General features: G+C 43.3%; 1 protein-coding gene across 9 annotated transcripts in view; it reads left to right on the top strand.

The window, feature by feature from the left end:
- FHL1 (four and a half LIM domains 1) overlaps positions 1 to 15,957 on the top strand; it is a 71,093-nt gene extending 55,136 nt beyond the window's left edge. For 2 of the 9 annotated variants that reach the window (XM_036305021.1, XM_036305023.1), the window contains 6 exons: positions 11,079 to 11,260; positions 11,696 to 11,870; positions 12,482 to 12,651; positions 13,094 to 13,280; positions 13,876 to 14,075; positions 14,457 to 15,957. In XM_036305021.1, the coding sequence (XP_036160914.1) occupies positions 11,105 to 11,260; positions 11,696 to 11,870; positions 12,482 to 12,651; positions 13,094 to 13,280; positions 13,876 to 14,075; positions 14,457 to 14,540 (972 nt within the window). In that variant the 5' untranslated portion in view covers positions 11,079 to 11,104 and the 3' untranslated portion in view covers positions 14,541 to 15,957. Of the gene's footprint in view, positions 1 to 3,393; positions 3,547 to 6,001; positions 6,127 to 8,173; positions 8,198 to 9,387; positions 9,441 to 11,078; positions 11,261 to 11,695; positions 11,871 to 12,481; positions 12,652 to 13,093; positions 13,281 to 13,875; positions 14,076 to 14,456 lie in introns of those variants that run through there. The other 7 variants (XM_036305019.1, XM_036305020.1, XM_036305024.1 and 4 more) reach the window with 7 other exon arrangements.
- Positions 15,958 to 16,181: the final 224 nt, after the last annotated feature.

Raw genomic sequence — 16,181 nt, 5'->3', positions numbered from 1 at the left:
CCAGACTTTCTTCTCCAGGATTCACCCTTCTTATTACTGGTTGCATTATCCTAATCTCACCCTTCCCTTCTACCAATTGCAAAAAGGCCCTTCACGCTCTGGTTTTCCCTTCCTTTGTAGCTTGGTGTACTCCTATGCTGGTCTGTGTCCTGCTTCTGGAGCAGTCCCTTTGTTCTTCTCATACCTTTGCTCACACTGTACTTTTTCTTGGAATTCTCTCTCCTCTTCTCCTTGTGCTAAAGTCTTACCCATTCTTCAAGGACCAGATCAAATATTATCACATTCACCAAGTCTTGTCTGAACCCCTCCAAACCTGATGTGATTGCTGCCTGTGATAAATCTCAATACCACTTTTTATCTCATGCTCTGCCTCGCCTGACAGTTATTTGTATATTGATCTTGGTACACTTGGAAGGAAGGACTGTGTCTTACTCCCTGTGAATAGCAAAATACCCTGCACCACATAGTAGGACAACTGTTCCATAAGTATTCATCTTATAAAATACATAGATGGATGGGGTGGTATCATCTACAGGTAGGGCCCAAGGGTAGGTTAAAATGTAACTACTGAGTTGCTGGAAGACAAGAATGTGTATATAACCTCTGAAGTAAATGGTTCTCAGAGGATCATATGCAAGAGGGAGCTTAGGATTTTTGATGCCTAACACTCACTGAAAAATCATCCTGATGTACACTGGAGTGTGAAAGACTAAAAGGTCTGAAATGTGGCCTTCAGACGCTGAAGAGATTTGTTAATCAAACACCAGCCAGCTCCACCAACAGTATACAAAGGTGCTTTGTAAACAGTACAGTGATTATTAAGGATATTATTAACATCATACTGTTAATGTGTAATGAAGTTGGCTCAGAAGCTAATGAAACCAGTGATTGTTTGGGCGTGTGCTAAATAACCAGCAAGGTTTCTGAACTACTGATCCAAGACAAGGCAAACTTACCAGCTATTCTTATTGAAAAATTATGTTTCCCCTCACAAAGGGCCTTTTGTGTTTTGGTTTTGTGAAAGTTGTGGTTTTGTGATTTGAGGACATGGGCATGGGGATAAATGTAAGAGCAGGCTGTGGTCATGCTTCAGGAATTTTTTAGGAAGGCAGACTTAACCTGGTTGAAGTAAATTGCATATAGAATAAGTGCTATTGTTGTAGGGCCAAACTCCCAGTTCACACTGACTTGTATTTGACTTAATTAATGGTTAGGAAATAATGCTCTTGTTTTTGTGTTTTCTCTTGTGTTTCAGGCAAAATAGATTTATATTGATTTGCTAACCTCATAAGGCAGTCACTGTCCATATTCAGTTGCTTTTCAAAATGATCAGATGGCTGGAACCACCACACTTGCTAAAAGAATACACCTCTTGATGCATGGCTTGAAACTAGAATTGACTTCTTAGAGGAAAGCATTTGGCACTCTACTTTTATTGTTCACAGCACTACAAGAGGGGCATAAAAATACCTTGGCTCTACCTAAAAATATACCTCAATGAAATCTAAAATTTGGGGGTCATAAAGGTTAATCATCTAATAAAATAGAGAATTTCCTCAGGGTAGAAAGTTGAAGTTTATTTTAGGGGCGTGGTATTGTTTAGACTGGCCAAGCTCCCAGCTATAATGCAATCAGCCTGGATAAGAAAGAGGCTAGAGAGTCTTGGGGGGAGAGCACAGTGTCATTTCCTTTCTTTTCCCAGGCTTATTTTTTGACATTATCATGCAATTTGCCTTTTACATATATTGGCTTTGTTATGCCATTTTTTCAGCTAACTAGGAGATCCTGACAATTTCAGCTGTCTTTTAGATTAATTTTTCACTAAACGTTTGAAGAGCATAAGAATTGTGAAACACACATTCATTTATCCATGAAGCTTGTATTGCTTACCTGCTACGTGCTGGGAATAGGGAGACAAGTAAAGCATATTCCCAGCTCTCACCCTGGTAGGGGAGATGTATGAATAGGGCAAAATCAGTGACATGCACCAGACGAGACTGTCTATAAGGTACTAAGCCCAGGGCCTATTGGAGAGTGAAGGGTTAGCTGCCTTCCTTGAACTTCAGTGGCCAAAGCCATTTTTAGGGTTCCAGGTGGGACTATGTTTTGATTTTATATGAGGCTTGATTAACACTTTTTGCTTCTTTTAATTAATTTTTTTTCAACAAGTAATTATTGTGGGGAACAAATTGAGGAAGGGGGTAGAAAACACCAGGACAGGTAACATGGTTACAGTTTTAAATAAGGTGGTCAAATAAGACATCACTAAAACGGTGACTTGGAGTAAAGCCTTGAGGAAGCAGAGGAGCAACCCGGAGAGGCTTGGTGCTGAGGGAATCAGTGTTGGGACCCTGAGGTGGGGCGTGTCTGGAGGGTGCAAGGGATAGCTCGGAGGCCAATGAGGCTGTAGTTGAAGGGAGTGACAGCGTGGGGGCAGGGCAGGGATAGGGCCAGAGAAGGAACAGGGCCAGGGGGTCATCGAGGGACTTACAGCCATCCTGTGGCTTTTCCTAGAGTATGTTCCTAGTGACCAGCCTCCAGCCATCAGATGGTCTGCTGAGCTGTTACAGCATGATAGGTTGCCATTATCATTTCCATCCATATTTTTTAAAATTTCTTTGTTGATTAAGGTATTACATATGTGTCCTTGTCCCCCCATTGCCCCCCAACTCCCCACTCATGCCTTCACCCCCTGTTGTCTGTGTCCATTGGTTAGACTTATATGCATGCATACAAGTCCTTTGGTTGATCTCTCCCCCTTATCCCACCCTCCCCTACCTTGCCTCTGAGGTCCATCCATATTTTTACTTTTATTGTCCCTGCAGTGAAAAGCAAGATATTTCATTTGTGGGACAAAGTCTCTTCCTTGTGTACATAGCGGGTATGGGGGTGTTTGTCTCTGTTCTTCCTTGCTCTGTCTGACACTAAGGAGATGTGTGGCTAGAATTGTTCTTTTCAGTAATTCTGCTAACCTGGTACATTCCAAGGAGGACATAGATATGCCTGTGGTATCTATATTCATACTAATTCCTTTCAGTTATACTGGTAACATAAGTCTATCTCTTATAGTTACTTTTATCATTAATGGCACAAAAATGAATTCTTTGTAGGGCCAAATACAAGCTCTTTAGGCATATAAAGTGGGTTAACAAGGGTGGCTCAGTGTTAAGCTATGCCAGAGTGGAGTCCAAATTTTATTCCGGTACAGGGATGACTTTCTATGTGGCCTCTCTAGCTCTGGAGCTAATTTGGATGCTGAGTAGCCCCACAGGTATTTATATGTAGTGTTTGGTATTTTTACTGGGTTCTATTCTTCTCCCTTGGATCACCTAAAATGGTTAAGAATTTTCTAGTGGGATTAAGGTTGTGATCTCTGGGGAGGGGTGGGACATCTGCTCTCGGTTATTTTTGTGTTAGCTGCTTCCCCTTAAATGTATGTTCACAAGTGAGCCAGAGCCTTATCAGCTGGGGTCCAGGGAGGACTGTCTAGGTACTGCTCCTGAACTTGGTCTCTGAGCCGAGCCATGGCTTCCCATAGACACTCAGGTAAAAGCTTCATATTCTTTATCTTCTATTGAGCACAAGTTTGCTAGGGCAGTAAATCCATCATTTGCCTAAAAAATACTTTTTGGTTAAATGAATTTAGTGTTGTCTAAATAGTAAATAAGACATTGCTCGTCTCTGTTCTGTCCTTGCCTTCTGATGCTGTTTTAAAGACAAAATATTATTCTTATTCTAGTAAAATTGGCAGTTTGAGTGGTTTATTTTATAAAAAACTAAATGTTATACTATATTGTACATTTTTCAGGACATTTTATGAAACTGTAAGAAATTGTGTGAAGACAGAAGGTTTTTTGGTTAGAAATTTTTGGTGATATATAAGATACAAATCCTTATCTTGACAGTGCTTTAAATCAAATGTAAGGTGTTTGGGAAAAGGTCAATCGAATATGATGCTGGAAGGAGGAATATTTATAACTAAGAAATTCCATAATAACTTACCACCTATCTTCACCTTTTCTGAACAGTGTTTTTAGTCTTCCTGAAGAAAAAACAGCTATGATCCTTTTGCTATAACACTTAGGTTATTAATTGGAAAGGGGCAAAATTTCAGAACCTCCAGACTGTCATTACTCTAAGAGTCTTCCTCTTGTTTTGTAATGTGATGTTAAGGAAGCTTTTTGGCCATGGACAAGACACCGCGGAATAGGGGTCAAAGGACTAAAGGACAGGCAATCTCCTCAGAATGGCCGGTTCTCTCTCGTCAGTCAGCCTGCTGCCTGTCTCTCCTCCAAAGCCTGGAATGTTGTTGTTGCTTTGTTGCCCTCTCCCTAAGTAACGGTTCCCTTTCTTAGAAACCAGGCACTTTGTCCTGTCTCCCAGTTTTCAGATTAAGGGACAAAGTAATTATCAGTGGCAGTCTTTTAGAAAAATTGTTTTTGCAAACTTGTGATTACCTCTCAAAATTTAAACAATGGGAAGTTTAGAAATATCTCCTTTGGTGTTTTAAAACAAATGTGCTGCAATAGAACTTCCTACTTTAATGAATTAATATGTAGTGTCTTCTTTGTTCAAGAGTTCAAGAGCTATTTGTTTTTCCCCACTCCTCCCAGGAGCCATTTTACAAACATGGCACCGCATGCCTGAGATTATGGTAATCGGCCAGCATACACATTCTCTGGGTGTAGGCACACTATTCAGCTGTACCAGTTGTTCCAATGGATATTGAATGCATGTTAACTGATAGAGTAACTCCACATTTTATTTACTAATTACATGATAAAATAGGGATATATTGTATTTAAAAGGTGACATAATTATAGCACACTCAAGCATTGTTTTTAAATTGCACCCAACCCCAACTTGATTGTTGCTTAAATCTGGAGGCTATAACTGTGACTAAATTAGATAAACTAATTGACACCTTTTAGATGGGTTTTTAAATCAGGAACTATTGTTTTGTATTGCCTTGGGTCCTTAGGTCCATGAAAGTAAAGGAGAGAGAAGTCCTCACAGAAGGAAAATCCACATTGCCCTGAAATGGGCTTTGTGTGGACAAAACTGGATCAGAATCCATTTTTAGTGACCATCCCCATACTGAGAGATTTCAAGGACAAGAATTTATACTTTTGTTATTGAACACTTACAGTCTACAAAATTATGTAGATTGAAATACCCTTTGGCCTTTCAAGTTGAGGAGCGGGTGGGGTATGGGTGAGAGGGAAGTAATATCGTTTGCCATACTATGCAGTCATTGATTCACTTCACCAGCCACTGCCCAGTGGGTTACACAGCCCCAGCAGTCTATTCTCAGGGCAGGGATGGAAAATGAAAAGGTGAGGTGAGAGGGAATAATCAAACTGAATTGGCTTTAAATAACTGAAAAAAATAGTAGTCAGAAGATATGGTTGAGGGTGAAGCTGAATGTTTTGTACTTATAATTACCACTAAATGACTGCCTACTGCTTCACCACAGCTAGAGAAATTAAAAACACATGTTTTATTGCTGTCAGGTTGGAAGTGCTTTTTTCCTATAGGGAAGACAGAACATGCTGCATATAATGTATACAACATTAAGGAAAGTTTCGCCCTGGGCAGGTGGCTCAGTTGGTTGGAGCGTTGCCCCGTGCACCAAAAGCTGGTGGGTTCAATTCCTGGTTAGGGCACATACCCAAATTGCATATTTGATCCTGGGTTGGGGTATGTGTGGGAAGCAACCGATCAAGGTTCCCCCCATCCCCCCCTCATCAATTTAAAAAATGTTAAGGAAAGCTTCAACTATGAACAAAATAGCACTAGAATAGAATCTGACCTAGTGGAAGTTCAGTGACATGATTTTTTGTTTAATAATCTCTAACCCTCCTGATACCAGATAAAATCTAAGTTGTGTTACCTGTCTATCAGTGTTCCAAAAGAGATTTATATGTTTTTTTCCTAAATGCAGTGTACAAGTGAAGTTGTTAATAACATTGAATCATTCTGCACACATTCTGTTTTTAAGGGAAAAAACACTTTCTGATTTTCTATGAAATTCTATGAAAGACTACTTTTCAACCATGACTCATGAACTTCGCCTCATTCCAGCTTCTTAGGCATTTATTCCCAAATGTCTGACGACACCCCCAGGTGCGTGAGCATGTCTATTAAACAAGGGTCTTATTCATCTGCAAATGGCTCCGTTCCATTTGTTGAATGTTCTCAGGAAAGCAATATACCCTTTCTTTAGAAGCCAATATTTATACACAGAGTGACTAACATACTGGTATGTTGGACTTAGCAATTAACAGACCAGAAATAGACTGAACTTTTTTTTTTCCATTTGGGTTGCTGTTCACTGTTTACACTGTACATTATACCACTCAGAGAAAGTGCTTAGTTAGAAAAATGCTACCTAGTTATAATATTCACTTTTTCCCTAAATATTCTTATTTTGAGCCACTTAGGCAGGAGGGGAAAATGAACATTAGTATGAAATATGTGAGAAAATACACATAAAAATACAAGCAAGATTATTAAATACAAATATAATTTTCTCTAATGAGAGATTTATAGTAAAAAAAGTTGCAATGTTATATTATTTATATATGTGCATGATTATATAAAAACCCAAAAGTTTTTATTGATATACTGAGGTTTATGTAGGCACTTCGTAGCATGTTGGATGTTGTTCAGGAATTTTCTGAAAGAGGAAGCTTGTTTATTAAGTGAAGAATGATGTGGCTTTTGAAGCAGGCACAGCATGAAAGTCAGGCTACCACCTTGGAATAAATATCTAAAACTTGATCATCCAGTTACATTTCCAACTGCATTCTAACCTACTAAGTCTATAAAGGACGGTCGGTTAGATGTCAGCACCTTAGGGTCACAGGAGCTGCCCCTGATTTTCCAAAACAGAAATATTTGTTATAAAATGCTTTTAATAAAAGAAGTTTTAAAAGCTTTTAATGGTGGTGACTTATCTCCGTCTGTCAGTCAATAGGCATGTACTGTGTTACTTGTGTATACAAGGTCCTGAATTAGGTTCCTGAGGCTCCTAGTATATTGGCAAACTTTTCTGTGATAGAGAAACCTCATCACCATGTCCAGATGAGGGCCACACTGTGAGGTTAAAATTAGAGAGCTACCCTAGGGCAAACATGGCCTGGACAGAGACAGGCAGGAAGGGAAGCAGAGCTGTAGTTATATGTATCCAAGTTTCATTTAATGATTGATGACATGCCCTTTCCCAGATAACAGCACTAGGTCAAGGCAAACATCTGGAAGTTCGGGGAGGTTAAAAGTCTTCGGATTTCATGTACTTAGAAATTGCTAAAGGGATAAAAATTGTTCCCTCGGAGATAAACACCTCAGTATATGTCATTAATTAAGATTAAAGAGAGCCCCAAAGAAAAAAGATCAATTCCATCATTTTTCTCTATTCTCTTATTTACAACAAAGGGAAAGAAAGGGAAGTACAAAGCTTTTCTCTCATCATGAAGTCAGCGCCTAACTAGATCTCATTTCGATGGAGCCCACAAATCTGGGTATTTTCTGTCTTTTCGGAAGCTCTCAGTGTTGTCATTTATAAGCTCTTAGAGCTGTTAACCTCTTTGAAGATAAGTGGTAACAAAATATTTTGCTCTTGTACACATCGTTCATATTTTATTCAAAGTTTTGACATGGTAACTATCTCATCAGCAGGAATGTATTATTCCAGCTTCCTCCTAAGCACACTGTGTGACAGTTTGAAATAGTTTGAGACCAAATAATCATAAGGTTAGAAAAACACGAGGTAAGCTAATTCGGGTTGCCGAGTTCCAATTAATTGGATTTATTGCAAAAGAGTACTAAAGTTTACGAATTTGCCATCGACATTGTTAACTTGCGTTAAGTATTTCCAGCCTGTCACTTATTAGGCAATAAAGCCAACATTCCTAGAAGTGCCTATTTTATCTTGACAAATAAGTGTTTCCACACATATGAGAAAGGTTTGCCCTGGCTGCTGTGGCTCAGTTGTTTGGACATCTTCCTGTGCACCAAAGGGTCATGGGTTCGATTTCTAGTCAGGGCACATACCCAGGTTGCGGGTTTGATCCCCAGTCAGGGCATGAACGAGAGGGAACTGATCGATGTTTCTCTTACAAATCAGTGTTTTCTCTTTCTCTCACTCCCCTCTCCCTTCTTCTCTTTTTAGAATCAATGAAAAACATATCCTCAGGTGAGGATTTCTTTTAAAAAGAAAAAAGCTTGAGTCCACTGTGGAAATCAGTTCTAAAAGGGTGACCCTGGATTTTTCACACTGCAGAAAGAAAAAAAAAATAATGCCTAAAGCTAGGATCCCAAAACATCATTAACTTGGGATGGATTCATTTAATTTGCCCTTTGCTTGGGTTAAGACCTTGTACTATAAGAATGATAAGAGTGGTGAGCAACTTCATTGAATGTGACTCCATGTACAACACACTCTGGTACTTCCATGTTCATTGGAAAACGATGGATTATTTCATCATCTTAAGCCTAGAAGAGCGTGAGATTAAAATGAGTAATGTTCGAAGTTTTATTCTGTAAATAGGGACTTTGGTAAGGGAGGAGGGATTTTCAAATATGGTCCAAGACGATAGTCTGAAAGGCTAAACCAGCTGAGATAACTAGACAGTGTAGTCTAATCTTATAGATTCTGATTTCCTGCCAAATGGCATTTAGGAGCCACTGATAATTTAATTTCTTGGCATTTACTGTTACTGGAGATTTCAAGAAAGTTAATTTTTGTTGAGTGCACAATTTCAATATGGAAAAAGCTAGTAAGATAAAGATTTTATGTGACATGTGAAGGACCAGCAAGAATTAAATAGGAAAGTGATTTTCAACATGCTATCACTGTGACAGGCACATTTTTCTATATGTTGAGGCTAAAGGCAGTTTTAAAGCTGCCTTATGTAAACTGCATAGTTCAAGGAGATGGACCCTGGTTTCACCATGTCTCTACTTTCCATTTCTAACTCAATTGTGTAAGGGAACATCCTGCTTTCCTTTTTGGGGAAAGTACTAGTAAGAACTATTCTCTGGTCTTGATAAATATCTGCTGTGATACAGCTGTCTCGAGCAATTATCTTTGCCCAAGAATGTTTCAATCATCACTCTATGGAGATGAGGGGTCTGTCTGTGTGCCAGCACAAACTGGATCTGGGCTGGCTCAGAACATGATGCTTGTTCAGTGGTCTGATTCCCTCTTTTGCTGGGCTGGCTTCAGAAACTGACCCAATTCTGAGTGACAGTTCACCAGCCTTCACCGAGGCAGGGTCTGAGACACAGGGTGCGGTTTCCTTAGCTCACACTCTGCTATTTGGTTGCCTATGGCAACAAGATCCAAACAACTTGGACATGTGTTTGTATAAAAAAAAAGGCTGGGAATGGGACCCAAAGAGGGAGTTTGGGGCTGTTCAGTTAGTGGAAGAGCTGCGGTGAGTATCGGGCAACTGCTCATTGCTTTTCCCTCATTCTTTCTAAATTATGCTGGGGATATCTGCTAGCACAATAACCATGTTTGTGGGTAGTTGGACAAATAGTCTCCATTCTCTGTTTCCTGAGCAAATTAAATACTTGCTATTTATTTGTCTGTGTAAGTTTCTTGTTCAGGGAGAGACAAACAAGTTAATATATGTTTAAGAAGCTGAGAACTTGTAGATACTCACATTTGGTACCTTTTTGATGACAGGATTAACAGGGTGCCTTAGCAGTGTTCGTAATTGCAAATGGGTGATCTAGAGTCAGGGGTGGGTGGGGGTCAATCAGGATGGGATGAAGGGACTTGTTCATATGAAGGCAGTGGAAGAAGTTATTGGAATAATCAGCTTAACACTTTTTATAAGTTATTCCCTTCCCCCAGATTTTACTTTAAAATTGCAATTTTTCAAACAGCCAATGTCCTGAATAGTATCACTTCATTGACTATATCTATCCTCTCACTTGCTTGAACAAAGGGGGATTTAATTTTGGCATGTCCCAAAACTGCACATCACTATGACAAGTAATTTACAGTTGCAAAATTTGCCAGTACCAGTTGAGAGTGCCACTTTAATTTTCTCTTGCTTGATTGCCCAGGTCTCAGAAGTCAGTCAGTTTACCTTAGACAAAACTCTGTAGGATATAAAAGTGTTCTGCAAGATTTAAAGTTAATGCAGACATTTTAAGCAAATTAATAAGGATTGCTTGGGTGCCTAGCATTGTCTAGAGACGGCAGTAAGTCTTTGTTCAGATGAACTGAATTTTGCAGTCAGGAGGAAAGTGAGGCTTCAGGAGGATGCTATTCCACCCCCCCACCCCTCACCCTCCACCCCACTAAGAAGTTATGGAGGAGGAGCTGGAAGCTGGCAGGGAGGTTTCTGGCTTACTGTCTTGAACAGCAGTCACCAACCTTTCGGGCCTCACGGACCCGTGGTCCTCGGACCACCGGTTGGCCACAGCTGCTCTAGAGCGTAGCCCATGAAGCAGAGGGTCTGGGCACCTCCCTCCTCCACAAGCCAGCTGAGCCAGCCAGCCAGCCTGGAATAATCAGCTTAACACTTTTTATAAGTTATTCCCTTCCCCCCAGATTTTATTTTAAAATTGCAATTTTTCAAACAGCCAATGTCCTGAATAGTATCACTCACCCCACAGCTGCTGCATGCAGACTGTGCCTAAAGCTGTGCGTCCCTTTATGTAAAACAATTCCTTCTCTCTTGGCTGCTCCATCACACCCCCACACTCCTTCACATCACTGCTCAGAGCCACTGCACTGCCCAGAGCCCCTGTCGGGCCAACACAAGCTCTGATCCACTTGCCCCCCTCAGTGTCCTGTGAAGCAGCACAGCGGGATATCCCAGCAGGGGTTTCTCCCAAGTCCCCAGGGACTTCCCTGACCTTTGGCCTTCTGGCCCCTGAGGAGCTACCCTCAAGGGCTCTTTCTTCCTAGGAGTCTCAGTGAAGTGTCTCTGGCCTTGGTGCCTGCAGGCCTCATGCGGCCTTGCACAGCTTCCCCCCCTCCCCCTCCCCGGAAGCCTCTGTAGCACAGTATGCTGGTCTTTCCATTCGTCATTTGTTTTTTCTGTTTGCCCCCATAGGTCCCTCCAGGTACAAGGTGGGCACCATGGCTGAGAAGTTTGACTGCCACTACTGCAGGGACCCCCTGCAGGGGAAGAAGTACGTGGAAAAGGATGGCCACCACTGCTGCCTGAAGTGCTTTGACAAGTTCTGCGCCAACACCTGTGTGGAATGCCGCAAGCCCATCGGTGCAGACTCCAAGGTAACATTGGGACAGGACGGGTTGGTTGTCCTGTGACTGAGACAACAAAAGCCCGCCCTCTCCCGAGTCCTCCTCATCATTGCAGCTACCCCTGTGGAAGTCAGGACAGGCAGTGGCACAGAGACAAGGAAACAAGAGGCCCTGGCCCAGGAGCCAGCCACCCTTGCTTCTAGTGCTTGTTCCCTTGACAGTGTCCTGAGCTCTCTGTGTAGGACTTGGAGCGGCTGGTGCCAAGGCCCATGCCAGCTCTGTTGGTTGTACTTTCTCTTGTTTCAGAAACTGTGAGTCTTCCATCCTCACCTCAGTGTCCTTCATGTTTCTCAATTAGAACATTCACGTCAGGGCATCCCCAGGTGTAAGGGGTAGTAGTAGGCCCCTGCCCCCCTCCTAGCACCCCTGTGTCACAGCAGCCCATCCCTTCTGCTTGGTTTCCAGGAGGTGCACTATAAGAACCGCTATTGGCATGACACCTGCTTCCGCTGTGCCAAGTGCCTGCACCCCTTGGCCAACGAGACTTTTATGTCCAAGGACAACAAGATCCTGTGCAACAAGTGCACCACTCGGGAGGACTCCCCCAAGTGCAAGGGCTGCTTCAAGCCAATTGTGGCAGGTACTGCCCATACTCACTCCTGGGATGGCCAGGGAGGAGGCCTATGGGCAGAGATGATGTGGGGTTGCTTGGGACGATGGGGCTAATGCTACTGGGAGCTGCTTTTAGCTTTTAGCATATATATGCACGCATATATATATATATGTATACATGCGTACACATATATGCTCGCACACACGCACACATTCGGAAACTAAAGACCACTGGAGAGAACTGTCTGTGGCAAGAGAAGGAAGTGAAAAGTATGTAGCACTTTCTCATTTGGGTAGAGTAAGTGATGGAAGCATGCTTTTTCCTTAGAATGTAACTCTGGGTCAGACCATCCCTTATAGAATCTCTAAGTCCACAAAGGGTGTGGGAGTGGGGTCTCGGGTGTCTATTCCTCAAACACTACAGCTGGGGTCCCCTCCCTGACAGATCTGGGTTGGCACACCCACAAGTAGGCCATTGTTGAGGAACCTCCCACGGGTAGGTTCATCAGAAGCGTGAGGCCAGTCACTGCAGGGCCTGCATTCCCTCACCTCTGGAGGGCCCATGGTTGGAGTTGAGTGGATGCAGCCCCCTGCAGAGCACTATCAGTGGGGCTATCCAATTGCTTCCTCCCCCTGCAGGAGATCAGAATGTGGAGTACAAGGGGACCGTCTGGCACAAAGACTGCTTCACCTGCAGCAACTGCAAGCAAGTCATCGGCTCTGGAAGCTTCTTCCCAAAAGGGGAGGACTTCTACTGCGTGACTTGCCATGAGTCCAAATTTGCCAAGCATTGCGTGAAGTGCAACAAGGTATGTTGTCAAGGGAGTTCTGTATGGACTATTGTTTCTAGAAGCGTTTTTGACAGTTGGCAGAGCACTTGCACACACACTATCCCATTCCATCCCCACAACGGCCCTGTGATGTGGGAATTATTATGCTCATTTTACAGATGAGGAGACTGGGAGTAGAAAACGGTACGGGGCCAACTCAGGCTGTCTGAAAGGCACTCACCCTGGAGGCACAGGCAGCCGGGGCTCTAGAGGCCTGTCTCCACCACCTAGTTTGCCTTCTCTGAGCCTCAGTATCTTCACCTGTAACCTGGGGATAATAATAGCACCTGCCTCCCATGGCCGTTATGGTGATTAAATGAGATATTGTAGACCAAAGCGCCCAGCACAGTGCCTGGTACATAGTAGGCATTCAACAAAAGAGTTGTTGAATCTGAATTCGGTGCTACACTCCCTGGTCTAGGCCATCACATCTGGAGGAATCACTTACCAGGATCAGCCCTGGCATGCCGAGTGCTTTGTGTGTGTTACCTGCTCTAAGAAGCTGGCTGGGCAGCGTTTCACCGCTGTGGAGGACCAGTATTACTGCGTGGATTGCTACAAGAACTTTGTGGCCAAGAAGTGTGCTGGATGCAAGAACCCCATCACTGGTAGGCTAAAGAGTCCTTGCTAAGTCGGCCAGGCTAGGTTTTGCGCATGGTAACCAACTCTCATTTTCCTACTTCGGTTTCATCCATAAAGGCCCCAAAGAATGCCCCCTCCCCTTGCCATTGTGGTCCTGAAGACCCCCAAATAGTTTTGAATTCTCCCCCAGGCCAGGTTAGCCTTTGCAATACAGAACACTTCCTGACTGCTGCTGACTAACGATGCTGTGCTGCGGAGTTCACGAGCCTGAGACCCACGCCATGGGCAGGCCATGGGCAGGCACTGCGCACGCGTGGGATATTGGGGGTGGGGGTGGGGGCGGGGAGGGGAGGGGGGAAAAGGGTGGTGAGGGTGGGGTAGAGGCTAGGGGAAGGAAGGGGAGGGAGGCTGAAGAGTGATAGGCTGGGATCATAACACCCCATAGCTGAAGGCTAGCTCAGAGGTGCCTGTGGGCAGCTTTGTTGCCACCCGAGCTAATCATTTCATTCCTCATCTCGCGGCCGCGATCCACGTGCCCTGGGCCCTTTCCCCGCCTCCACTGTTCCCATCTCCCCGGGGAGCCTTGAAATGTACATTTGAGAAGACTTTTGCCATCCTCAGGGAAAAGGACTGTGTCAAGAGTGAGCCACCCAGTCTCTAAAGCTAGGAAGCCCCCAGTGTGCCACGGGAAACGCTTGCCTCTCACCCTGTTTCCCAGCGCCAACCTCCGGGGCAGGCATCCGGGTGGAGAGAGGACTTGTCCCTCGTGGGTGGTGGTTCTTTATAGAAAAAATCGAAGCTTAGCAGCTCCTCGAGGCCCGGTAAGTGCATACCCCACGAACAGCCCAAGTTTGCCTCCTGGTGGCCACTTTGATGCCATGGCCCTGACCTAAATCAAAGAAACTGGTTATGCTGGGAGGTCGGTGCAAGTGTTACAGGGCGATTGAAGTGGCATGGGATTGTGGGTTCTTTAAATCACAGAAACCTTTGGCTGAGCTCTGGAATCTTCTGAGGTCCTTGAGAGCTGTAGCAGGGTCACGGCGGCATGGCGTAGGGGACAGATCACGGTGGAGAGGGGTGGCCTGGGAGCTGGGCAGATCCTGCCCTGTGCTTATTAGCTCTGTAAATGGGCAAGGCAGCCGTGTATCTCTCACCTGTATTCACTCAATTTTCTCTTTTGTTCTCTTTTGTGTTTTCCACAGGGTTTGGTAAAGGCTCCAGTGTGGTGGCCTATGAAGGACAATCCTGGCACGACTACTGCTTCCACTGCAAAAAATGCTCCGTGAATCTGGCCAACAAGCGCTTTGTTTTCCATCAGGAGCATGTGTATTGTCCCGACTGTGCCAAAAAGCTGTAAAGTGACAGGGGCTCCTGTCCTGTAAAATGGAATTGAGTATTGTTATTTGTGTCCTCACCCTCTGCCCTATACCATCCATAGGGAAAGAGCGGCCTTTCACCTCTTCAAAGTTGTTTCTGTCTTTTCTCCCATTTTACAGTATTACTCAAATAAGGGCACAGTGATCATTCTAGAATTTAGCAAAACCAACTCTGCAGCAAAGTTAATTTTGCAATGGCTGCATTAAAAAATGAACACTTAGATTGACTCTTCTGCATGTTTATCATAGAGCAGAAAAGTGCTAACCATTTAGCTGCTTAGTGATATAAGCAACAAGCCTAAGAAATAAAGCCCCCACTGAGATGCCCTTCGTGACTCAGCTGGGACCCACCGTGTCATCACAAGACACACAAGAGTTGTAGCGGCTGCTTCAACTCATTGCTCACCCTGTGTTCTGTGAGCAGAAAGAGAATTTACCGAAATGCATGGTTTAACTTCATCAAAACCTTCCTTCTGTTCTTTTGTGCTTTTGATCGACTAATATGAATTTCTAGAAAATTAACATTTGAACTTAGCTGTGATGCTAAACTGACCTTTCCCCCCGTACTAACATTTGAGTTCCCCGTGTGCCGTGTTTTCTGAACGTTCCTACTTTCAAGCATGGAACATGCAGGTGATGTGGAAAGTGTAGGCAGATCTGAGAGAACGAGCCTGTTTCAGAGGAACATCGTCACAGTGAATACTTCTGGAAGCTTAACAAAACTAACCCAGCTGTTGGGTGTGTTTAATTAATAATATTTTGTTTTAATTAATAACAGCATAGATTATGGGTTTGGAGACTTGCATGAAAACATTTTAGCCCCCTCGAACGTTCCTGCAGTTTGAAGTCATCCTATAGAAGTAACCATAAATCTCTAGAGGGGTAGCTGAGCAACCATCAGGACGATCATTGACATGGATGTGACATTTCCAAACAGTGGCAAGTTGAATCCCTTGTAACATAATAGTTGTTGTTCTTTTGCTGATCTGTTGAAGAGGCTCACCAATGTCTCTTGTGATTCTTAGGACTGTTCCTCAAGAGCTTAGCTCGATTTCTGGGGGAGTGGGGAGGTCACTGTCCTCACAGGCAGATTTCCATGTAGTGCTTACCTGAGATGCCGGATCACCTACTTACTGTATTCTATCTAATTGTTATATTACATAATAAAATGAGATGATATCAAAGTGAACATGTAATGACAATACATATTAACATTCTTGTAGCTATGGTTAGAGAAGCCGATGCCTCATTTCTACATTTTGTCATTAGCTAATATCATCTAACGTTTCAGTGTATCCTTACAGAAATAAAAGTAGCATATAAATAACTTGCCTCCTGTCATTTTATTCTACCCAGTGTAATTGCTATAAGGTGTTACTACTGATCCTAAAACCTGAATTTTTTTCTTTCTTCAAGGACATACTCAGTTCTATGCAATTGCATGGGACACAAATTACAAACAAGACAAAACAGACCTATAACAGTGCTTGGATCCAATTAAAAACAACAAAAACCCATTCTGACCCAAAATAGCACTTCCCAGATGTTGCC

This window comes from Myotis myotis, unplaced genomic scaffold (genome assembly GCF_014108235.1).
Source record: "Myotis myotis isolate mMyoMyo1 unplaced genomic scaffold, mMyoMyo1.p scaffold_m19_p_4, whole genome shotgun sequence".
NCBI lineage: Eukaryota > Metazoa > Chordata > Mammalia > Chiroptera > Vespertilionidae > Myotis > Myotis myotis.
Note: the sequence above shows the minus strand (reverse complement) of the source record. Positions and strands in the feature narration are given on the sequence as shown.